General features: G+C 37.3%; 1 protein-coding gene across 2 annotated transcripts in view; it reads right to left on the reverse strand.

Moving 5' to 3' along the window:
* The window catches only part of ADCY8 (adenylate cyclase 8), a 132,778-nt gene that overhangs the window by 78,544 nt on the left and 27,333 nt on the right, over nt 1-26,901 (reverse strand). For both annotated transcript variants that reach the window (XM_027720806.2, XM_027720805.2), the window contains exons 2-3: nt 20,393-20,542; nt 2,397-2,527 (exon numbers count right to left, since the gene is read on the reverse strand). In XM_027720806.2, coding sequence (XP_027576607.1) covers nt 2,397-2,527; nt 20,393-20,542 — 281 coding nt within the window. The remainder of the gene's footprint in view (nt 1-2,396; nt 2,528-20,392; nt 20,543-26,901) is intronic.

A 26,901-nucleotide genomic window follows, 5' to 3' on the forward strand; every position in this document is an offset into this window, starting at 1 on the left:
GCACCCTTAATATAGAGGGCTGTATAAAACAGATAGACTTGATACTCACAGGTCTATTAGTATCTGACAGTGTTCTTTGAGGGTGGGTTTATGTATAGATGGTTTTTTACAGCAGGTTTGATTTCAGCAATTTCATTTTACTGTGATTTTCAGGCTTTTTTTAATCTGTGTACTGTATAAGACTCAAATCCTAAGACTACAGACAGATTAATGACAGTCTTGATATATACCAGGCTCAGGTCAGTTTTATTGCATCAATTTTAGACATTTGACAGAAGTTCCTGAGTCAGAAGTATAGTGTTCTCTTTTTAGGGTATGAATCTTTAATTGGATAATTCCTTTTTCATTTTATTTACTTTACAGGGAGCCCAGTGAGATCACACTTTGATGTTGGGTGTATCAAATTGTGTGCCTGAAGTTGTGGTGGAATCTAAGATAACAAGCTAGTTGAAAACAGAGTTTTATCCTATATTTTAACATCCAGTGAATTTTCTAGTCTTTCAGCTGTTCACTGTGCCTACAATGACCACATGTGAATATAGAGAAACACACGCACACACAAAGTCTGTGATGTGCAGGTTGTCACCCAGGCCAAAGCACGTAATAGCTCAGTACTTATTAGATGAAAAAAGTGTTGTCGATTTTAAAAAGTAGTAATGTTCAAAAAGTCACATATCTTTCTGGTACAAACTGGTAATAAACGAATCTTGTTAGCACTTGAAAGTCAACTAACAACTGGTGTTACAATTTGAGTAGCTGAAGATTTTGTTTCACTTTAGCTGAAAGCTTGTGTTGAACAAGATACAATTTGTGTGAGAATTACTAATGTACACAATAATAAATACAGTAATGATCAGGTTGAATACTGATAGTACAAATCATCTTCAAATGTATGGGCTGGTAAGGATTTGGGTGATGATTAAACAAGAGGCTCACAAAGTTGGTAAGATTTTTACCAGTGAGAAAAAGTAAAATTAAAAGGTAAAGTACCAAGCGCTCTGAAGAGGAATGGATAGTAATAATAGCCAGCATTTATAAAAATAAGATTTTTAAACTGCTATTTTCTACATTTTTAATTATCAAGACAACAAAAGTTTCTAACTGGATACTAATTTTAAGGAATCATATAGCGTTGGTTTAGGTAGTATTCAGTGCTTAACATTTAGGAAAAAAATAAGGTTAAACCTAGTTTTAAAAAGATCTAGTTTCTGGCAGTGTGCATAGAAGCCAACCAGTACCTATACTGTAAAGCCTGCAGAATCTTAATTTTAAATCTCTTTCAAGCATAAAATATGTTTCGACTTTTTATCTCTCACTGTAACCCTTTTCTATTCAAAAAAAGGGCTATCTTCTCCCTATTTTTATTCTTCTACAGCAATATTTACCTTGGTAATGAAAAAAGTTAATGGAAGACATTTTAATTTAGTGCAACTCAAACCTTTTTTGAGGGTCCTTGATACTTTCAAGCAGATTTAATAGAATAAAATAATATATCTGAGCTACTGCATGGCCACAGAAGAAGTAGATAATCAATTTACTCTTTTGCAGAAGTAGAAATTACATTTATTGAACTTGTCCTGGCAAAGTTATATTTGGGTTTCATCAAAAGGCAAAGTACATTCTTTCCTAGCAAATTATCTCCCAACATATCCAAGAATGTTATTTTTCACTTCCTTCAGTGATAATTTCAATGTTGCTCACTCTATCATTTGCCTCTGTGGTTTGGGACAAACCTATGAAACATGTTAGCAAAGTATTCTAGTGTTCAGGAACCACAGTAGAATCAAGATTCTGTACTGTCATAATTATTCTGGTGTAAATGTACAATTAGGGCTTATTACCCTGAGTAGCAGCTCATAGGTAGGATAACTATCACCTTCTTGCTAACTAACTCCAGGAAAGGCAAAATTTAGAGAGCAGAATAAAGAAAGAGGATTAAAAAAATAATAATAAGATTGATTAAATGAAAACGACTACTAAACAGAGGAGCCATATAACAAGGAATCATCTTTAAGAGCATCTTACAAGTCTCCATCTCATGTTTCAGTATGTGAGGTGAACCAATAGGTTGTGGCAAAATATGTGTCCACATGTAAGCAGGAATCCACTTTCTGTGCAATCCTGAACAGCAAGGGTAAAAAAGTGAAGAAAAAAAAAAAGACACAAATGGTCCACGCTCAGAGTTCAGTTCAAACGGATCTTTCTATGGCATTGGCATCCATCCATCCTGATGAGTAAAATAAGGCATCAAAATGCTTCTCTGCTCAGGGATTAAACAAGCGTACACTAATTTTCTAATTTATTAATTAATAAAGCAACAGAAAGGAAACTCTCAAACAAGAGTCATTTAGCAGCATCTGAGACCTTAAACACTAAAGACAGGTTGCTCCACCCACCTGACATTCTCATAGCGATGAATGTAGATCTTATGAAACTGGTGTTGCAAATGTTCATCCTCTACATTGGTCATATCATTTATCATTTCCAGGACTACAAACCGTGGTAAGACAGAGAGCACCAGCCGTTCCTAAAACAAAGAGGAAAGCAAAGGGTCAGTATCAGTCTGAACTGGTACTTCACAGTACCCTGTTTTGAGCTGGATAGTTGGTTATTTAGGGTGTTACCCTCTTCTCTAAAAATTCTTTCTCAGACCTTGTGATAGTTTACCTTACCAACCAACCAATCTAGTCCAGAGTCTAGCATGTCTCTGGACTGACTGGTTTAGATAAAGAAGAATGCAAATGAGTTCAACTGAAGCCATTCAAACTGGCCATCTCTGCTAGGGAGACTGGAGAACATATTCAGCATTTCTGATGAGTTTTGTCTGTGTCTCAGGAACACTCAGGAAGAGTAACATTTGAGACAAGTTGAAGTGATACGTGATTATATACATGCACATGTTTACTTATAATGTATATCTTTAATGTATATTAGTAGAGTATCCATGTATATTAGTTTATTATTAGTGTGCACAGTACATCTGTGCATATTAATGTACATGTACTTCTAATATTAGTGTATAAGGAGATACATACCTATAAACACAAGTGCTGTTTTCCAACCCCTGTCATATTATAGCTAACCATAGAACTTCCACAGAATTTCAAAGAATATTCTGAATTGGAAGGGACCCACAAAGATCATCCAACTCTTAGGTGAACGGCCCGTATAGGGATTTAATCCGTGACCTTGATGTACCATGCTCTAACCAACCATATGTAAGCACAGCCAGGAAAGCCCTCAGAAGATAATCAGTCTTTCATGAAAACCCTAGATCACTGCCTGAGAGATTTTAGAATGTCCCTGTTTCAGTAGCTCATCAGTTTGACGGCATCGACAGATTTTGCAAGTATCCAACCCAAATCTGTTTCTCTGCAAATTAAGCTTTCTTTTAATCCTTTCGAAGTGGCTATGGATAATTATTGATTGCTGCCTTCTCTGTAATAATCTTTTTGTACTAAAATATTGTGATTATGTCCCCTTACCCTCAGTCTCTTTTTTTATTCTTTTAATTAGCCAGATTTGTCCAGTATTGGAACATATCACCCCAAATTACTCCGAGGCAAAGCTAACAGTTTTTTGCTGAACTGGTTCTTTTGCTTTACAGAATTGCAAATAGTGAAATCTTAGTGAACTAAAGAAGAGAACATAAGTTCTGTAAGCTACTTATCATCAAATTTCAGGCGACATTTCGATGAATAGGATATTTCTAGGGAAAGCCAGACATGAACCTCTAAATCAGACACATATGGAAACTGCAGATGACACAGATGAGTAAAGTTCTCCCAGGTAATGCCAACAGAGGAAATACAGTGCAGTGTGAATATCTTCCTGTGTTTTCAAAGCAGTTTAGTAATACTACTGTGGAGAATGGACTTATAGGGAAGGGCATGAAGCTGTGCCAGGGGAGGTTTAGGTTGGATATTAGGAAAACATTTTTCAGCCAGAGAGTAGTTGGACACTGCAATAGGCTCCCCAAGGAAGTGGTCACAGCACCAAGACTGACAGAGTTCAAGATGTGTTTGGACAACACTCTACCCTCCCCTCCTCTTCTCTCCTCTCCCCTTCTCTCTTCTCCTTGCTGTCAGAGAAACTGATGTTGAGTTTTTTGTGGGGCAACTTGATACTAAGAGGATATAAAATAACCTCATCTTATCCAGGCTGTGGATTATGTCCCTTCTTGAGGGTAAAAAGTTGGTCAGAGAGAACAAGACAGATCAAAGAGGGATGAGGGGTGGAATGAGAGAGATATGCAAAACAATCATGAAAATAATGATTTTTATGCCAGCAGGATTCAGTGTCATGGATGAAATGTAGCCATATATGAAACATCTGAAAAAAATGAAGGAATGTCTCTCTAGGATTTATAGGAGGTGATATCATTCCTAACTCACAATTTTTACAGTGTAGCTCATGAAGAATTTTCACTCTGAGTGGTCTTAGTAGTTAGTAAACAATCCTCAGCTACAATGGAAACACATTGTGGATAAACACCTCCATTTGTCTAGATGGCAGCCCCAGCTGAGGTGAACTGTGCATTTGCTTAAGAAGAGAAAACACATGCTGCTAATTGCTTAACTGGAGCAGAGGTGTATTAAGCTTCATTCTGAGATGGTGGCTTTCTCCTGTGCTCCTGCCTGCATAACATTCTAACACAGAAGATGAGAAATCTGACAATCTACTGATCTCTAATACACTTGTTCTAGAAACCTTTACTAAATTAAGTATTGTCTTTGGGAGGGAGAGACAAAAAATAATGTGAGGCAGCAATGGCTGACGCAGAGCAGATGGTGAGCTATAACACAGGGAGCTCATCCTTTATTCTACTAAAAAGCCCAACTCAGACTTTCCTTTTTGTCATACAAGGTGGTGTTAATTTTAGCATATCTGCATTGTCTTGACTTTCTTCCACCCTTTCCACCCGGGAATTCCTCTATCCTATACTCTTCTGATGTGTAAACACTGGATGTGATGCTTGCGATAGCAAGAAGAAAACCAGTCCCTCAGGAGGTCCTTTATACTCCTGCAAAAGCAAGTTTTCACAGAAACATCTCGCCCTGAGGTAGCTTCACTCATAAGCAAATGTCCCATGGCATCTGAAGATAACATGTTTGGGAAGAGCTGCTGATTGATATTCTATGAACCAGAAATATTTTTTATATTTTTTGTCCTTAAGCCTCCTATAAGAGAAGGCACTTAGGCTATATATTCTCTTATTCCTTCACTATTAAGATACATAGCTCAATATGACCATATAATAAATCCACCCTCTGAACAAATCAGATCAGTCTTTCAGGGAGTTGTATGATTAAAGTGTTTGATGACTTCTTGTGAAGATATATACAGAATAATATAAATTTTTTTCACTGTAAAAAGCAATATGTTATTTCCTACCTTATCCATGTAAGAAGACAAATAGGAAAACAAATTCAAAATGAAAAGGAGATAAAAGAAAGCAAACAGAAATCCTGGTTATTACTGAACTCTTTATGAAATCTACGATAAGAGAACATAAAAAAGGTAATTTCTTCATAGATATATGGCTTAAATAGAGAATGTTCTTTTTTTTTCCTAGTAGGAAAAACTTCTGTTCCTTATTTGCATTCACTTAAGAAGGTATTAAGCAATGCCTCTAGAACGTTTATTTAAAATAAAACATAGTTGGCTTGACACATGTTCACTAAGCCAAGAGAATATGCCCAGCACATTTGATAGCCTAACCTTCATGCTACTCATTAAGGTAAGTTAAACGTTCTTGTCTGCACATAAGATCTGGCAATGACCCATAAAACTGAGGTTAATTAGTATGCCCCTGCAGCAGCACTCCTCCATCAGCGCTGCAACATGTGAGGAGCCTTCCTTGGATCACAAGTGAAGGTGCATACACAGCTCATGTCACTATTCTGCATTATCTGTGTCATGCTGTGGAGGAGCACTACAAGAAAAATAACATTTAATTGTGTATGTGTGAGTGTGTCTATATATATTTTTATATGGCACTTCAGCCACCAATCAATTCTTTGGTACTGAAACATTCAAAGGACAGAAAATTTTTCCCTTTGTGGGCATCAGCAGTCTCTTGCTGCCCCAAGCTGCTCTTACACCACATCACACTGACAAGGATGGTGATGCTGAACCAGGGCCCTTCCTCAAATTGGAAGCTGAGAGATGGACTCTAGTGTGGATCACTTCCATCCTTTCTTTTCCTACAGCTGATGCTAGTGTTCTGTGGACCAAGATATGCCCCTCTTCACAGGCCTTTCATATCACTTTGCTTCAATCCAGCAGTCAAAAAATATTTTTGGTTACTAAAGAATGAGAGTCAGGTCACTGTTCCCTTTATATAACAATCCTTGCCACATAACTCCCCTTTAAACTCATTAAATATTATTGTTCCCATTTCACAGAGTTAGATACTGTGGCACGGAAGAACAGCACAATTGAGTGGGGGTCATGTGTAAAAGAGTAGTAGCAAATCCCAGAGAAAAAAAAACCTGCAATTTTTTTTTATAGTCTTCTGTATCTTACTATTTGCACGATCAAAGAGTCCTCACATTTCTAGTCAATCTCTCCTGGAAGGCATTGTCAGAGCTGGAGGGAAAAGCATGAGAAAAAATATCTTCTCTATTTCAGAGAAGAATAAAGAAGTGTCATGAACTCCAGGGTGAGAGAAACTACGTTACCCAGTTCTATTGAAAGCTTGCTAGTTGAGCAATGGGCTAAGTGGTTCAAGGGTGAACAGCAGTAGCAGTAAGTAGTTTCAAAAGAAATGGAGATATATTTGTTCAAGAGAAAAGCAGAGAAGAAAGAAGATAGCAACAAAGGGATGTCAGAAAAGAGCTGGTGAACTATTATCCTAATAACCATTTATGACATGAATCAGCCCTAGTCTTTAAGATGGAGCAGTCAGAGTTTAGAGTAAATAAACAAAAAAAGAACCTTTAACCTGAAGAATAACCAAGGTAAAGAATAAAGACCAGTAGAAATCGCTATATGTAACAAATTGATGGTAGGATTCAAGTCTGAATTCAGACACCTGATTTTTGGTGACTACAATGTAGGTATGCCCAAAGTTCCATTTTATTCCATGAATCTGGAGAGATACTCAACAGATCATATGTAGATGACTCCTTTGGTGTCACTACAGGTCTCTCTGGGTTCTGTTGTCTGCATTGACTAGATCTCAGCTGATGGTAGTAGGACCTCATAGGTGTAAAGAGTGTGTAGTCACCTAGTTTAGGAGGTGTCTAAATATGGAGCTGACTCCTACCCAATCTACCCCTCCAGGAAAATTTAGGAACAGTGAGACAAATCCTGAAGTGATAAAGTAAATGAATTTCATGAGTCACACACATCTATATAAAGTCCCACAACTGTAATATAACATTGATACTGTCTTTAAGGCTCATTTTTTGTTTTATACATCTGCAATAGTCATTCTTTGTTGAACATCTTCGCTGCGGTCTGCAGGCACCAATCCCTTGTGTCACTTGCACTGAAATCAGGGGGTATCAACAGTGCTTTGCAACCCACAAACATAGGAAGGCACACTCATGGAGAAGTGGGACATGTCCCTGACAAATAAATACTGACCCTTGCAACAGTTTTTGAGAAGAGGCAATTAGCCAGTGCGCCAGGTCTCCATCTTGTGAATAAAAACTGGAGACCTTTCCACTGGGGCTGATCAGAGAGAACAAAACACCAACAAGCACAAAATATCAACAAGCAATTTGGGATCTGCAGGAGATTGCTAAGAGGAAGGTCAAACTCCCAGAGGTTTGCCTACAGGGTCTGCTATCAGCATAAGCTCCCTGCACCAGCTGCCCTGAGATGGTATAGATTTTCCTTTGTTTTAAAACATCTTTGTTGGGGTTGGCTTTGCCAAGGGATGAAAAGCCCCTCCTGATTGATAGGTCAGTTTAGGTTCTGTTCTTCTTCTTCTACACATACCATCAAATGGGTGAACCCACATATATGTTTCTGGGAGGATATCTTTGGGTTGGGAAACAAGTAGGTAATGGCTGTTCCCCAGACACTAGTCTAAAACTGGAGCGGGCACACCTCAGAAATATTTAACTTGACAGAGGCTCTAGAGAAACTGTTCCACATTTTCATCTTGATTTTTAAGAATGATTGTTCCAGAACCATCAAGCTTGTCTTTAACAACATTTACAATTAATACCATAGAGATTTTGTTGTCCTAAACACTGAACTTAATAGCATATGAAGCGGACCATTGATAGCAGTGGTTTTTAGCCTTTCTGGAGCACATGAGCTTTTATTACATTTAAAGGAAGTAGATAAAAATGGTATTGTTTTCTACTGAAAACATGGCAATGTTTGGGATAGATGTAATTATTGTAAATGCCACTCAAGAAAATGGGAATTAGCACTTCTCATTATGATGAACAGCTTTAAAGAGAAATTCCTTTGTTCTTACTTAGTGCACAATGGACAGCCTATTTGCAGCTGTTCTTTTTTGTTTGTTACCTAGACAATGGGAATTAATTAAAAAATATGGAGCCTAACTTCAATATATAATACATTCAGACTTGTGGGGTTATGAGGCTGCCTGTTAGCTTTTACTGCTGCAATGTGAGATATGAGCCGTATCAACTTTGTTTTATTTTAATTCAGGCAATTACCATTCCAAGTCATCCCATCCTTGGCTGCATGTTCCATTTAGGCAGCTGCTGTTTCCAAGGAGAAACAGGGCCAGATCACACAGGAGTTCTTGGACTCTCCTTTTGTTTAGCTATTGGCCGTGAAACATAGCTAGAGCCTCATCCAAACTGATAACCCAGTGTTTATGAGAGTCAGGACTTTTTATAATCAATTATTAACTTGAAAGTGTTGCAGAGCTCATGGTAATGCAAGAAGGAAAAAACTTTTTCCACACACTTCTAGGAAGGACATGTTATCCAATTGTTTCCTCAATACTACTGTCCAGAACAGCAGATGCTGAAGGGAAGAACTGCAAGGTACTGCTGATCTTTTGCTTTGGTTGGATGGTGAACGGTTTGAAAATTCAAGTACCCAAAGGCACTTTACAAAGTCCTGACAGGGCTTGATTACTAACAGTCTATTTCCAGGTGTAAAAGGAGGTGCCTATTTTATCAGCCAGTTGGCTCTGTAAGGATATCACAGTCTTAGTGCCTGCTTGCCCTGAAACCCCTGAAAAGTAGAAGGCTGATTCCAGGGCTACCAGTTTGGCTTTTTTCCCAGTATCATTTTGACTTCATAAACGCTTAGCTGATCCTGTAACATGCTGGGAAAGTGGTGGAACAACCCTCCCTGTCATTTTTTTTTTTTGGCATGATATTGGTTACTGATGCTGTGTGTATATTTTAACTTAAAAAAATTCATTCCTCTAGAAAATATTTACAAAGAAATATTTACAAAAATAATCTAAAAAGTAGATCAGTTGATCATGATGCTAACTGTAGCCAGTGACTGCACTATATGGAACAGGTGCAATGAATTAGCTCATCATAAGGCCACATGAGCAGCACTGGGATGGCAGCACATGAGTAGGTGGGAGGATATGCCTGAGATAAGAGCTGCAAGATGCTTGTGTTCCTTAACAGCAGTGTCCAGATGTTTGCTCTGCTAGGCTACATCATGAGACAATCTCCTGACAGTACTTTGTTATTTGAGCTGTCTTAAACTTAGGCAATAAGAACTACAGGTATCAAGTACTCTGAAATTAAGTGTCTGTATTGAGTACATGAAATTGTTAATAATTCCACATCCTCTGGATCCTAACACGATTTTTTACCTCTTGAACGAAGAGCATGTTAGACTTACATTTCATTGTGAAACCCAACTATCCCACAAAGACCTGTGGTAAAAAGCAGGAATTACAAAACAATTTGTATTGCCACCCTGTCTTGTAGACATGACTATTTATCATAGAATCATGTAATGGTTTGAGTTGAAAGGGATCTTAAAGATCATCTTAAAGACTGGATGATCTCTAAGTGGAATGAACACCTTCCACTAGACTAGGTTGTTCAAAGACCCATCCAACTTGACATTGAACACTTCCTGAGATGGGGCATCTGCAACTTCTCTGGCCGACCTATTCCAGTGCTTCACCAACATCACAGTAATGAATTTATTCCTAATACCTAATCTCATCCAGTTTGAAGATTTGACTCTCTCTGTCAGTTTGAAGCCATTCTTCTTGTCCTATCACTACATGCCCTTGTCAAAAGTCCCTCTCCATCTCTCTTGTAGCCCTTTTAGGTACTGGAAGGTGCTGTAAGGTCTCCCTGGAGTGTTTTCTTCCCCAGGTTAAACAGTCTGAAGTGTCTCAGCCTGTCTTCATAGCAGAGGTGACCCAGCCCTCTGATCATCGTCATGATTCTCCTCTAGACTTGCTTGAAGAGGTCCATGTCCTGCTTATGCTGAGGACTCCTGAGCTGAATGCTTACAAGTGATACTCTCCAGCCCCACATTAATCAATTAGACATATCTAATACACAGAAAGGAAAATTTTATAGTTTTGTAATTTTGTTTCTTCCAAATATCATGATGAGTTTTTTGTTATTTATGCTTTATTAAACAATTTTAGAGGAGACAAATATCTGGAAGAAAAGGATTTATATGGAAATAAGACATATATATCGATAAAAAGCTTTGTACTGTCTTCTAGAGTATTGGCTTCCATAAATTTCAGCTAGTTTTCACGGGAAGGCCAGGGTCATAGCTAAAGAACAGGAAAAAGATAGAAAAAACTGCTGGGGACTGATTCCATAATGGCATAATCTTAAGTTTTTCCTTGTTTTACTGGAATAGAAAATGAGCACAAAACAGCTCCTACAATTCAAATTTCTTCTAAAATATCAGAATGGCCCCATCTGACTTTAATGCCTGTTGTGCTGTGTTTGTGTACACTTTCACTTCTCTAGAACTGCCTTGACTTTTCTACTGTTAAATCTTCGTCTAATTATTCTTCACTCTTTTTATTTTCAATTCATTTAGATATCTCTTCTTCCATTTTGTGACCCTTTTTTTTTCTGTTTCAAAAACTACTATACAACTTCAGCAAAATACACATTTCTCAAGTTATTGCAGCTAATGACATGGAAAATGTCAGAAAGAAAGCTCTCATGCCATTTATTGTTCAGCTTTATATCACTAAATCACTGCAGAACAACAATATGAAAAAGAGCTACACGGTCATTTATTCCTGTCAAAACAAGACATATGCATTTTCAGAGACTTACAAAACTCCAGTACTAAACAGCACAAGCTGGATAAAACTTCCTTTCTGTAGGTGGGAGCGATAGTCACTTTCTGAAAATCAAACCCCCTTTAATAAGCTTGTAGATGTGCACTTGAATACTGATTATATGAAAGACCATCAGCCTGTTTATAAATGTTAAGAAAACTATTTTATCTTACTTTAAATTATCTCATAAATGGCATCAGGAACTTGACTCTGTCTACCTTGGAATTGCTACTGTTTATGGTTAGACAATTTAAAACCATTATCTGGATGGTTTTAGAGTCTCTCTAATAATTACACATCTTGTAAGGATATTAATTTGAGTCCTCCTACAGTCCTTTCAGGGCACTAAGGAAAGTTCCTTAGCACCCTAAGAGTTCTGATCCTGAACTAGAAAAAAAGATGGTCTTAAAGTGAGTAAGTGTATTCAGAACTCACTAACCTGATGAATTTGGAGCCTGCAGTTCTTTATTAAGCAGAGATGACTGTAGGGCAGCCCAGCTGGCAGAAGTGTCTTATCACTGTTGGGGCTGAAACTATTTCAGTCCCCTTACTCATTTCACCTTTGTCCATTTCCCTGACCCATCAGCAAGGGTCAATAGTTGGTGACATATGTGATAATGGCTTTTTTTTTATTAGAGACCCCCCTCTGCAGCAAGGAGCTGAAAACACAGAAGGCACAGGCCACCAAAACCCAGTCAGTCCCATTCACTATCAACCAGCATGGCGTTTGAACAGACTGGTTTAGAAATCAAAGTATCACACGCATTTTCAAAAAGGAGTTTTATCCTTAGTTAATCCAAAATCCATCTACTAGGAAGGGGAAACAAAGGTTTCCTTCTCACCAATTTCTTCCAGGAAAAGCTCCCATGCCTGAAGATCTGACACTCTAGGATTATTTTTCCCTGCATAAATTGCAGCTCAAGGTCTGATTCCCATCTCTCTAGCATCGGCTGTAAATCTCATTATTCTGATTCAGTCCCTGTGACTTCTCCAGATTTGCAAGGAGTGGGAGAGAAGGCAGTGGATAATTTTTATCTTGATTTTACCTTAAATTTCTACTTGAAAACAAAATATGAGGGATATGCTCTGAGACAAGAAACATCAGCTGCAAATGTAAAGGAACAACATCTAAAATCTGACATTAAAAATGTTTTGGTTTTTACTTAAATGGTTTAAGAAATGGGCTGTTTGGAGACAAGGAGGTGCAGCAATTGTACATACTGGCACCTACAAAAGCATAAGTACATGTATATATTGCTTCCCCTCACCAATAAAGAGGAAAAGTCTGTTAATGGACTTAGACAATAATATGGATATGGATTGTGAAGAACAACATAAACTTTGCATATTCCTTCACTTGTATTAAGCAGTGTGTTGTACTTTGATCCTCTTAAGCGCTGAAGGAGCAACATCAAGAAAAAATTTCTATGGGGATCATGGTTCTTTAGCAACAGGCACTAAGATGAAAGAAAGTCTGGATAACTGCAAAATTTCAGACATTCAACAGATTCATTCCTATAAAGAAAAAAAAGCTGAATAAAATGCAATATCTAACCATAGGCTTACACAGATTTTTTTGGTGAGTTTATTTTTTGCCCTTTAAAAATAGAGGCTCAGTTATTCTGATAAATATGAAGCATTTTAAATTACTTTTACAAAGAACAAACATGTACTCTCTAAAATTCATATTATTTTTTTATTTTTTAAACTAAACCTGAACTTTACCCTCATACCAATTTAGAGGGATATTCTTACCACCAGTAATATATATATTTATATATATATTTATATATATTTATATATTTATATATTTATATATATATTTAAAAGACTTTATGGTGTTTAGCCCTCTTAAAGTGTCCCTTCCAATCCCAGTCCAATCTGCTCTTATTTTAGAGGTTGCAAAGTACTGGTGGTTGATTAAATTCTAGATTTGTGAGAGCTTGATAAACCCTACATAACATGTAAGCTGCTTTACCAAAAAAAAAAAAACACCAACAAAAAGCCAAAACCAAACCAGAGTTCATCAATCTGCAGAGATCTTCTTAAAGCCCTTAAAATAACAGAGATTGTTTCAGGGGAAAGTGTGAAAAAAAAAAGTCCTCTGGAAGTAAAGGTAGAAGGAAATAAATGGTCAAACAGAACAGCTTTCTAATGGAAAAAGAGATTAAGACAGGATTACAGTTTTTCCGAAGATAACATGCAGGAGAGACTAAATATGCCAACATCAGATTGTTCTGAAGACTAAGGGCTGTCTTCTCATTTTACAACTCTCATACTCACTAGAAAAATAGAATGTGTGCTCATACCTAGAAAACAAAACAACCCCCTTCTCATCGGGCAAATGATTTTTTCAAGTGTTGAGCTCTAATTCTTTATGGAAATCGAATGAAACAATATCCAAACTATTTCAACTTTCAAAAGGAGTTTTAACTGGATTTTTGGAATACCACAGGAGAAAGAAATTAGTAAACCACTGGCAGGACTTGCAGGGAGGAATTGTCTGCTGGGGTATTGTCTTAGAGGACTCTTCTCATTAGACCATTTAATGTAGAAAAGTTTTTTCTTCTTGCTCCACACTGATCTGACCAAACCCATAATTAATACTTGTAGATGCCCATCTTCATCCAACCTTGATAGGGAGCATCCCCAGAAGCCCATTGGGTCAGGTATGATACCAGCCTGGACCTTCTCACCTGAGTACTCCTTGCAAGACTGGAGACAGACAGTGCTTGTCCCCCACCATCTTTCTTTGCTCCTTCCTCCTTCCTCTAGCATTCATCTTCATTTCCTCTGCCAGTATGTTAGATGTGTAAGAATATTTTCATAAGGCTTAAGGAAGCCATTAAGAAGGAGCTTTATTTCCATATAAGAGGACCTTTTCTTGGTAAAACTTGAGATTGTGTCTGCAGAGAAAAGAGTCTGCTTGCTAAAGGCTGTGTTGGAGAGGGATTTAAACAATACAGCTAAAAATACTAATGCATCGTGGCGATAGTACCTTTTAGCACTAGATAACTCCACTGAAACTGCACAAAATTACTCTTAAAATAGAATAATTTTCTTTATTTGGTTTTTCAGGACTTGAAAACCAAAGAATTTCTTTCTGGTTTGAGTTTACTCCCTCCCAATACCTTAGCACAGCAGGGCAGTGCAGCTTTGCTGGTGTGCTCTGTACACCAGGTAGGGTTTTCTTTTCATGAAAGTTGCATAACCTGCTACACTGAGAACAAGAATGAACACCTCTCCAGAGGATGAATATAAACATCAAACAGATATGGACTGATTTCTCCTCTCATCTCAAACAACTGCAAAAATCCTTCTTTCATAAGATGCTATTAGGTGCTCTAAATTTACCAGAAATAATGCAAATAAAATGTTCCAGAGAGGCTATATGTTGAGTTTTTCTGAACATTAATTCAGAGCACAGGTTATTCATGTTACTACTATACAGTTGAACAACTTTATTTAGCTTGAAAGCAACCTCCCATCCATATTGCTTTATCCAGGCTTTATTAGTCTTGGAGAGGCCTTGGACTGAGAGTAGAAGTGTGGCCATGACAAAGAAGTTTCTTAATTATGAGTAAAATGACTTTGAATAGCTGTCCTGCAATGTTGCAGTCTTATTACAAGATAAAGGGTAAGGGCTGGACTGATTTTCATAGCCTTCCAGCTTTAATAAATTTAGCCATTTAATTTCTGTGATTTTCCCTGTCTAGTCCTTTTAAGCCTCCATTTCCAGCTTCAGTTAGTCAAATATTAACCTCCTTGCACAATAATAGTTTTCAGATATGTATAGCCTGGCATATGTATATGTGGGGGAGGAAAAAGCAGTCTTACAGTTATCTGAGAGACTCTTTATAATTAAATGGTAGTATTTCAGGGTTTAAAATGTTAAACAAATTTCAAGTAGAGATTGGAGAAAGAGCAGGTTAGGACATCAGGCATATATTATAAATGTAATTCTTCATAAAGTCATCAACATTCAATATGTGTCTGGATTTAACATGTCATGGATTAAACATTTAAAACGTAGGAATTTTGTATCAGGAGAAATAGAAATGAAAAAGAAATTTAGTGCAGGTTCCTGCTCTTCATTAAAGCAATTTCACAGTATTCTCGCAATGAGGGAACTTATATGTGCATTGTTTTTGAAAAGTTTTCAGTAGCTAATTACAAAAGTGAGTTAGTTTCTATTTTTGTTGCCCAGATATGATGAAAGCAGACTTACCTGCTGTGTCCTTGAGTAAAATCAAGGAAAAAAGAAAGACATTGTCTTTGAAGTGGTTATTAACAAAGTATAGCACTGGTTGTCAACATTTTTGAAGTACACAGATATCAAATGAAAATATTGACCCAAAATTTCAAACAGGTAGTGGAGTTATGATATTATTGGAATAAATTGGACTTATGAAAACTGATAACCTCATGTTTGTTTTTTATTTATAATTGCAATGTGTAGAATACAAAATTGGAAGACTTTATGGCTGCTGTATTTGGTTGGTTGATACAAATACAACTCAAGCACAAGCAGCTAACTACAATCATCAGAAAATATTTAAAGTCATTATTTTATCAATAACTGCTAAACTGAGACTTTTTTTACAACACATTTGTGCTATCTTCTGCAGCTTGCTTCTCTGATATTTCTATCTTTTTATTATACAGTCTTTCTGGTACTCATCAGCAGTCGGGTCTCCTTTTAGTATGTCAAGCTCTGAAATGTTTTAGATCTTCACCAAGATTCTAATTGTGTAATGAAAATTGGGAAATAAGTAGACACAGATGTTCCCTCGATTTCACAGAGTGCTGGAATTTCCACATGGTGTCACACAGATAATACCATACAGTTAAGTGCATAAACATCATTAACAATGACTGCTGGAGTAATTCTCCTTTGTAGCCACACTACAGTTCACTTTAATAATAGAGTAATTAGAGTTAGAAATTTCATTGTAATTGAAAATGCTAATATGTACTTTTAGCAACCCCAGGTGCTTAAAAACAAAAGAATAACAATAAAAAAAATCAGATCCTTGATAATCTGAAAATACGACTGAAAGTCCTGACTTTCTGAAATACTTGTGAAAATTTTATTTTAAAGTCTTGTTGAAAGCAAATGGTGATGGGGGAGGAAGGAAGTAAAAATATGTAGGAATTTTATTGTATAGACTTTTGGAAACATGAACACTGGAAACTGAGTCACCTAAAAACTGGAGACACGTTTCCCAGTGGCCAGGGAAGGACCAGCCAGGCAACGTAAAGTCTTTTCCATCATCCAGGTCGGTACTTCATCCTCTTCCTTCTCATGTAAAAAGTGAATAAATTGAAGTAGGCATAAAAGCTGAACTTGCACTTGAAGATATTTTCTGTGGATAGTGAGCCAATGGAGCTAATTCATTTTTACAGAGACCATAGGCCCAGACATTTCTGAACAACAAAATGGCTTTGACTGTCAAACTGGGAAACTTTACAGCAATAATGAAATAGAGCAAGGAATTCTTGAACCCTGAAAACCCCATAAAAGGGAGAGACTGCTGGAAAATAATGACACCTGGAAAACACACTATCACATCTAACTGTCCAAATTTCAGGTCAGAGTAGTATGAAGAACAACAAAAAAGTTTTTTCATCCCTAGTGGAATTTTCATTGTTTCACCTTCTATTTTCATTGCACTTTATGCAATGATGGCAAGTGAATGAATGAAACTGCTTTCACTGAAAAAAACCTTAGCTCATCTGTATGAAATGTATCTGAAAATACAGAACAATCTCTTGTTTTTCACCACAAAACAGAAGCTGATATAGTAGAAAATATATTTGTATTCCAGAAAATCTACAAGTGCTCATTAGAGGGTTCTCAAAAAACACAGAAATCTTTACTTATCAGTATTATTGTTTCCTTTTACAGCTCTGTCTTTCTGATGGTACCTCTTGCTTGTCTCTAAAACATACAGTATAAAATGTTTGGCTTACAGTCGGGTGACTTTCTATGACTGACTCTTTTAGGCATTGTACAATACTGCATGATAGCAGTAGCATTTATAGTTATTAGAATGACAGATGATTAGAGATTATAAATCTAAGGGTTATTGAGAAATTGGAAGGTTATTTTGAGAGGGCAGAAACTGGATTTCTTAGTTTTAATAATGCACAGTAATGAATAGAAATATGTCTGAAGCATTTATATAACTTCCATGATTATATAAAATTGGAGCCTTATTCAGCAATTGCTTGTGGATGAGCATACCGCTCCTTGTTGTAGTTTTAAGCTCACGTTGTTTTTTTCTTACTTTAATTTTACTTGTCTTTTGATTTAAACAAGGTAAAGACAAAACTGGACTCTAAAGGGACCTATCTGTCAAGCTGTCATAGTTCATATGAGGTGCCATATATATGACATATTAATACAATTACCCATTGTAATTATCTATTATTTTTGGTTTTAGAAGCAGAAGCTGTGTGGGGATGAAAGAAGCCTCTAGAGATTTAAATTAAGTAATCCATTACTATAGAATGTAGCAGTGCCACCACCAAAAGCCACAAAATACTTCACCATCCTGTAAGAAATCTTTAGTTTAGACAGTTTATGGGAAGTGAAGGGGAAAGCAACTGAAGTGGAACAGAATTTGGAATTTCTGGAATTATTGTCTGGAAGAATTACAGAAATAATGATTATTCTATTTTCTCTGCATATTTTTAGTTCCTCAACCATATTTTTAGAAATTTTCAGAAGCCACAACTATTGTCCTGCACACTCTTTTTCCACCTTTTTCCCCCCTTCATATATTAGAGTTATTTTCTAGAAAGGGGTAGAATTAATTTAGTCTACTTGACCAGGATTTAATCCTTGCTTTTTAAGAGGTGATAAGCATTAACAAGTAATAAGGTTTTTACATTCATGTGAACCACCGATTCCATGTATTATGACATATATGTCTTCAAGAGAGAAAAATACTAGCAGTCACTGAATTACTGCCTGTGTACTGATCAAGTGAGCATAAGCAAGCTGCTAAAAAAAGTGGTCACCTAAAATGTGACCTTGCCAGTCTTCTTAAGGTAAATATGCTTAAAAAATCACTTCAGCGAGATGTTACTGCAGAAGCAAAGGGAAAAAATAGAAGACTGAGGGAAACAGGTTCTCCATTCCCCAACATGTTCCAGTATTGGAATATTTTGTTAATATTGTTATAATTTATTGTTAATAATATATACATGGGTGTGCATAATAACACAGTTTCAAAGTTCCAAAAAAAATTAATGAAAAATATTTCAAAATGTTTTGTACCTAAATTTTTGGTTTCATTTACTATTAGATTGAGTTTTAGAAGAGATCTTTCATTTGATGTCCTGTTGTCCATATTTTTCTCCTGTGGGCATTTTCCTTGGCCCAAGTACAATTTCCCTTATACATTTCCAGTCATATGATGCTTGTGACACACTACTTTGTTTGGTTATAGGTGAGTCTTGGCTTTGGTGAGGTAAGTGTCCAGGAAGTTCTGCCCTCAGGGAACATTACAGCCCCAAAGCCTTGCAAGGCACTGGGCCAAGACAAAATGCACAGTTCAACATTGACTGATTAAAAGCAAATATTTCAGATCCAACCACTACTTTCCCCCTCTCGAAAAAAAAAATCTTCCCACCAAATGGAAACAATCTGTCTTCATTTTCCTAATAGAAAGTACAAGTTCAGCAAAATTAAATTTCCCAAAATCTTTGTCTGTGTACAAACTTCATTTCCCATGAGAGGATAAAATAAATCTAATGGAAAATCCTCAGTATAATGTGGAACAAGGAAACAAGGTAATCTTTTGTTAGTGTTTTATAAAGTTTTTTATGATGAACTCTAGAAAACTATGGTAAAAATAAAGATTACAAAATAATAGTTTATGAAAGATTAGACAAGAATATAAAAGAAAAAAACCTCACCCTGAAAGAATCCAAAAGGCATAAAAATGTGATTCTACAGTTCAAATGAAAACAGTGCATCCTAGATAACATCCCTCTAAGCCTTTTCAGTCAGCAATGGCTACAGAGATATACTGGCAGAAGTACCTGGCGTTACTCAGCACAGTTATATATTCATACTGAGTCATTAGTCAATAAAGTCTAGAATAGGACATCTTCCTAGAACTCTGTATAAGAGTATGACTTTCAATGGGCAAATTAAATAAATTTGGGAATCAATATACATATTTATACAAAAAAGGCAAAATGAATAGCTACATTCATTTGAGAATGAATTAGCAGCATAACATATATATATTTATATATACAGGTTGTATTTTGATCTTAATACAAGATTTTAAACAACAGGGGAACCTTCTGATATTTCAGTGGGAATGCAAAATACATATAACATGCTACGTCATTGCTGCTCCCTTGGTAGAAAATAATAAGTAGCAAACTTCTTTTTATCCAATACCTCTTATTTTGGATTAGAAAAGATGATGTATCTAAGGACAACCATACCTGTTCAGATCAGAAGTTTGCTTGACCCAGTACGCTATTGCACACATCATATCTTTTCAGAGGGAGTTTGAGAACAAAGAAAGCATATAGTGATGCTTCAGCTGCAAAAAGCCCTCTGTGAGCCAGAGGTGATGCTTCAGTATTTTCTCTGCCTTGACTCGGTTCACTTCCAGGAACTTGGTTTTCACAGACTCACGGAATCACAGAACGGGTAAGGCTGGAAGGGACCACAGTGGGTCATCTGGTCCAACCTCCCTGCCCAAGCAGGGTCATCTTAGAGCACGTGGCACAGGATTACATCCAGATGGTTCTTGAATATCCTTCACTTGACTAATACAAGTTTTACTATCCTAAACACTCTGAAACACAAAGTTCCCCAGCTTAGCCCCTCTTGTGTAAAGAACTGTTTTTTTTAACACCTGCCAGTTGCTGTTTCATTTGATGGCCTCTTCTATGGGAAAGGACAATGAAGAGCCACTCTCTATTCATGCTGATTCCCAGTGAAAATCTTTAGGATGTCATATCAACTCGCAAGCAATACATACCAGCAAAATAACAGCATAAAACTCATTTAACCTGCATAGATCAAGTGGCATCACATTGGAGTCAGCAAGGCCCAGACAAAAGCCCGGTCTTGTACAATTATCAATACCAGTTAATACAAAAATCGGATTGTTTCTCCAATACCTGTCGCTGGTTTTCTGTCTCTAGTCTCAGTCTGGCCTCTACACATCTTCTGGTCTCCAGGAAGGCTTGACGTTGTGCTCTGTCTGACAAGTAGCTAATGAAGATTCCTGCAGTGTTCATACACATAAATAACACTGCCTGAGCTGCTATCTGCAATGAACAACAAATAAGATTTGATTAGACGGGAGAAGCAAAAATATCTGTTTAAAAAAAAAGAAAGAGACAGAGAGAATGACTTCTCTGTAGGCTGCAAAAATAGCAGTTAGGAAAGTTTACGTAAAAGAATCTCTTAGATCTTAAGTAGAGGCATCAAACTTGCAAAATTATATCTGCCTTGAGGATGAGATATGCAGCATTTGGGGGATTAAACTCTAGTTGAACCACAAATGATATTTCCAAAAACTGACTCACAGAGCTCTAACCAGGACTGATTACAAACATAATTAACAATTTGTTTTTGCACTGCCTGTCCTGCAAGAGCAACTTTGTGATTTGTTCCATGGCTTAGTTTGGGAAGCAAGCCATATTAAGGAAAACAAAGAATGTCAGTTAACTAAGAATTAGTATCAGTGATACTAGCTATTGTGTTATTATTGACCAAATTATGTAAATTCATTTTCAGCTGATGCCAAAGCACGAATTTCCACAATGTGAATTCTGAACCATTCTACAGGGGAAGCTGAAAGGATAACCAAATTCTTGCCTAGCCAGTGCCTGTGTACACAGACTTTTTCTTTGCTGAAGTCTACATAAGAGCTGAACTCATTTTCCTCGTTGAAAATATTTCCTTGTGCGTCACAGCTTCTTCCTTTTCCATGTGAACTCAAAAGAGCCAAATGGGAGTGGATCCTTGGACAGTGTAAATTTCAGTGGCTTATTTGTCTTTCACAGATATCTCTCTGTGCTCTGCATGTTTGGGAGGGCACATCAACACCATTGAAGTGAGGATTGTTTGGGAGAGTAAGAAACTGGCAATATTTGACTGCACTAGAGACAGGACAGACATGGAATCTCAGCACTTTATCCAACATCTCATCCTTGTTATTGGTTGAGATTTCAAAGGCACCCAGGCTCTGATAGCTTTGGTTGACATCTACAGGATCATAACAACACCAGAACTACCACACCAAGACAGATCAGGTGTTCATCATTCAGAATACTGCCTCTGGTAAACACAGAGTGCTCAAGCAAACACAGAGTGAAAACACAGAGTGCTCAGGTAAGAGCACAAGGATAAAACAGCAGATAATATGTACAAGAGTACAGCAAGTATTAAGCGATGTTTTGTTAAAACAGGCTTGAACACTCCAGCAATCTGTGATTGCAGAACATTTTGGGCTAGACATCGCATTTTCTTAACATTATCTAATAATCAGTCTTCCTAAAATCCAAGTGTTGTTTTTCCTAAGAGAAGACTCTCTAATCTCATTGTGATGCTTTGACTCAGATCTGCAATCCCCACAGTCACGTGGGTTTGAAAGTGAGATCTGATATGAAACCAAATGCATCTAGAAGAAACTTCAACTTTATATATTGCCATATTTCTGAAACTGGAGTATTGTTCTACTATAGTACAGGGAATTAATTTGCAGTTGATAAGCTATGATCAAATAATAATGCATATCCTGACTTCAGATGAAGTTTTGTTTAACTTCATCCAGTAATAGATGTCTAGGTTAGGCTTGTGAGAAGTAGGGAATGATTAGCATGATCCTTGCACCTTCCTGGCCTCCAGGATCCTGCAGTTTACAGCTAGATGTGGTATACCCAGTGCTGCACAACTTTTCTGATGCCTTTCTCAAGTTAATTGTACTTTTGGTCCCTATGACACTCAATAACAAAGATTTTTACAATTTATTTAGGGACTTTATGATAAAAATGTTTCCTTTTTTTTTTTTGCTTTAATTCACAGCTTTATAATTTCTTTGAGTGCTGCATTATGCTTATAAACAGTGACTAATCATTTCCAATTCATTTGCCTCTCACCATTCTTGATTTTACTGTCTTAAAATATAACCCCTTACTTTTACTATTTGAAAGGGAGGAATTTGAGACTCTTTAGTCACTCTGTGTTTATCACTATTCCACCTCTGTGCTTACTGCTTTTCCCCTGATATCTACCTTACCCTGTTTTACTGGAGACAGGTTGCCCTGGACTGGCCAGCTTCCCCCAGGCATTCTCTGCATTTGCTCCAAAATAAATCAGAGAATGAATTAATTCAGCTATGACATAAATCCTTTCTGGTGCAGGCTACTGGGAGGCGTATGATGAGCTGACATGAGATTAGTACTAGTTCAGAATTGCATTGTTCAGCAGGACAACTGAAATCAGCTGTAGGTGGCTGGAGGAGTCAGCCTTTCACGCCTTTTTGACTGACTTTTAACTTCGACATGAACTGATAATTGGTGTTCACACACACTAGGAAAGCTAGATTAGAGGATGAAAAAAAAAATCCCTTCAGAATATCTGAAATGTGCATTTCCACAGTGAAAGTGTCGAGGTGCTCTCCTTTGCTCACAAATTCAGTTGCAATTTCGTTGTGAGGCCATTTCAGTCACCCATCTCTGCTAACACTCAGGACTACTGCTGCTCACTTCAGCAGATCTCCTTAGAGCAAATGCATTAGAATTTGGCCTTCAATTAGATTTCATGAGCACATAATTTGATTTGGACAAAGGGAATAATGGAAAATATGTTACAGGTAAAACAACAGCTTATGCAGAGGCAGAATCTGCTTTTCTTACACCTACTAGTCCTATTGAAAGCAATCCAAAGAGTAAAGCACTATAAGTTGCAAGGCATACTAATTTTTAATTAGTAGCTCATTTTAATAAAAGAATAAAAAAGACATATGAGACTTGAATCCTTCATTGCCACTCCTTTTTCCTAGGGCTTACTAGGGTTAATTCCAGAATTCTTAGATTATTTTCTACAACCTACAAGCCAGGGTAGACTGATTTTAGAGGATGTACATATCTTTTTGACTCACCTGAAATAATCAATGCTCACGTAGTAGGGCAGTTAGGGTACAATGCGAAAAGAAGAAAATATTTTCACAACGTTTGTAAGTCTATTTGTACCTTGCAGAGCACTCCTGTAAGCAATAGTAGTAGACACATCAAGTGATCCTAAAAAGCCATGAATGATACATTTTGATGTTAAATAGGGCTCTGAGGAGGTCTGCTTCTTGAATATTTATTAAATGCTAAGAAGACACCCATCACCAACTGCCTTGGAATATCTGTGTAACACAATCACCACTATTTCTACTGAACCTGCAGTTGCACATAATCACATAATAGGATGAACAGAGCTAAAGGAAGTAACTTGACAAGATCATTGAGTTACTTAGAATCATAGAATCACAAAATTATCAAGGTTGGAAGAGCCCTTCAAGAATCTCAGCCCCATAATCACCCCTAAAACATCCCCAAATGCCACAACCAGATGCCTCTTGGCCACTTCCAGAGACAGTGACTCCACCACTGCCTTGAACAACTTATTCCAATGCCTAACTGCTTTCTCAGGGAAATTTTTTTTCCTGATATCTAATCTAAACCTTCCCTGGTGCAAGTTAAGGCCATGTCCTCTTCTCCTTTCACTTGAGACATGGCAGAAGAGACTGATCTCCACCTCTCTACAACCTCCTTTCAGGTAGTTGTGGAAAGCAATGAGGTCCCTCCTGAGCCTTCTCTTCTCCAGACTAAACAACCCTAATTCCCACAGCTGGAAACTGTAGGAAAACTCATAGGACAAGTTTTCTAGACCTTTTACCAGCTTTGTTGCCCTCCTTTGGAAACACTCCAGCACCTCAACATCCTTTATGAAGTGAGAGGCCCAAGAAGAAGCAAACATTGAAATTCTTACTCCAAAACTCCGCTTTTAATTTCTCATAGGAGGAGAATAAGAAGTTAGTTCACTTATTAAATAAATTTACATTTATAAAGTGTCCTCCATTCAGGTACCCCAGAGCCCTTTGCAAAATCAGTATGGAAACTAGCTATGTTTCCATGTTATGGAAATATTATGAAAGGAGAGGATGCGAATCAGACAAATAAGCTTAGTTTAAATTTGACAACACATGTTGATTCAAATAATTTCATGTGTATCTGCTACTCATTGTATTAGAAGGGCTTTGCCAAGACAACTGAAACCAAGTTAACATTTTGAGTTGATTTGGGAACCACCAGATTTCAAAGGAACAATTAAAAGTTACTGGACACAGCTGGTCAGGAAGAAGTTATAATCAAAGCAGATACAGTATAGTAATGCAAGAGAACAGGAAAAGGAAAATTCATTGAAAATATGATAAGGTAGCTCCCAAGCCTGTTGTGAAGTGGTAGGTAGTCAGTCACAGACAGCTTTTAAAGACAAAATTGGATGTAGTTCAGGAAACAAGAAGTTCAGAAGAGCACAGGTGAGTTACCGGACTAGACATAACAGCAATTTGTGGGCATTTCTGCTATTCAGAGCACCTAATTGAGTTGGCTTTCATTTGGAATTTACACAGAATCCTGTGAGTTTATGAGTGACTGGGGACAAGTTAAAGAAGTGTTTGCAAATACCAGAATTTTCAAAACTTCAAAATTCATAACTGAACTCTGTTTTAGTTTTGCCATGAGTTTTTGTTTTGAAATGTGCAACTGTCCATCAGGAAATATAGAATCATAAGGCCAGCCACTAATAGACATTTATGGAGTGTGTAGAGATTGACTGAGTTCAGCAATTCCAAAGAGCCCATAACCTAAGGAAAAGTGAATATTATGAACATTCAACAAACCCAATGGATTGGAAATATGTTGATTGATAGCTGGCCCTAAAAGACAGCAATTGCCACAGGCAGTCTTCATCATGAAGTTGAGCCAACAGCAGCATACATCCACATGGAAAGCACAGTGGAGGCAGCGGAGAAAAGGCTGATAAAGTTTAGAAACAATTCTGAAATCCAGAAGGACACTGAACTTGTGTGTTATTACCTCAAGTGCAGAAAGACACCTTAGTGAGCTCTGCAGAAATAAACTTATTATTAACCTCTTCAGTAGGTAATTTTGTTCTGCTGCACAGAAGCAGAGTAGTGCTGGGGCTGATGTCACCAAAACACATGTGAGAAGCAAAGAAATGGTTTTCAATGTATTGTCTAGCTGGACAGTCTTTGGGTCTATCAATCCTAAAGAGTACGAATTTCATTAGTTCCTGAAATGAGCCGGTGGGAAATTATTTAATTATTTTCCTATTTTGTTTTCTAATTTTGGATTGGCTTCAAAACAGTGTAGAGCAGTTCTTGTCTGCTTTGGGAAAGCTGGAAAAGTAAAAACTGTTGTGCTTCTTTAAGAACGTTTTCAGCATGTGCCACATAAAACAACTGGTTGCTATAGTAATTATTATTGGATAATTAAGACTGAAGAAGCATTTTGATTCATTATTACTTGTTTAACTAAAAATAGAAGCTCACCAAAAGGTTGTGTTTTTTATAATTAAAATGTCTCAGAAAACCCATTGTCCTCTCTCCCTCCTCCATCACCCTCTTGCTTGTGTTTAATCAAGGGAAAATAACATGCTGGTATAAGAACTGATCACCAGGAATGAACTGAGGGTTGCATGAGAAGACCAAAATGCTCTACTTTGTCTAGAATAGGAACATCTGGCAGCACAGACTTTACCATTCTCTCACTGCTGGGATGCAGCAAGCCTCCATTTCCCACTGAGAGCATGGTTTTATGAATCAAAGCTCTTGGCAGAGAAACTGGTAAGTACCTGTTTCTCTGCACTGCCTCTTGCCCACCTTGATCCCTCAGTACAGCTTCCCCTTTGTTGTGCCAGATCAATTATTTGTGGGACCATACTGTGAATTATATCAGGGAACTTAGCCAACTTGAAAAACAAACATTTGGCGCTGGCAGTGATTTTCGTATCTAGAGCAGTCGTCTGATTAAGTTCACAGCACAGCCTCCACGGGAAGAGGAAGCACGTGAACATTCATAGCTGGCATTGCTGCCAACTCATTAAACTGAAATCATTGCTGCCTTATTGTTAAATCACCTTGTAATCATGTTTTTATTCTCCAGGTTCACTCCTTCTGACTTCTCTTGTGTCTGACTGCTAAATGCCAATGGCCATGGTAGGAGGGTATTTGGTTTGTTTTAGTTTGTGGGTGCTTCTCCATCAGCTTTTATTGGAAACCAATCTGGCCTGCAAAGGTGCCCAAACTGATTCCGTGGCTTTCCAGAAAGCTCCTCTGTCCCTGATCCTCTATATTTTCCAGTGCATAAGTACAACAGCTGTTTAACTCCTACTTACAGCTGGAGTGAGTGCTACTCTTTTATCTGATCTACATATACACACTTCACTGAAAGACAGAAATACACCATACCCCTGAGAAGACAGAGATGGAGAATAGCATAATGTTTATTCATAGTAAATTTAGTCAAGCCCAGGCTATGATGGTTAAGAGCAGTGCTTTACCCCACCCACCCTTGATTTGCTAAATGTGAAAGGAGCCATTTGTACC

This window comes from Pipra filicauda, unplaced genomic scaffold (assembly GCF_003945595.2).
Source record: "Pipra filicauda isolate LSUMZ 115617 unplaced genomic scaffold, ASM394559v2 scaffold245_size1146780_pilon, whole genome shotgun sequence".
NCBI lineage: Eukaryota > Metazoa > Chordata > Aves > Passeriformes > Pipridae > Pipra > Pipra filicauda.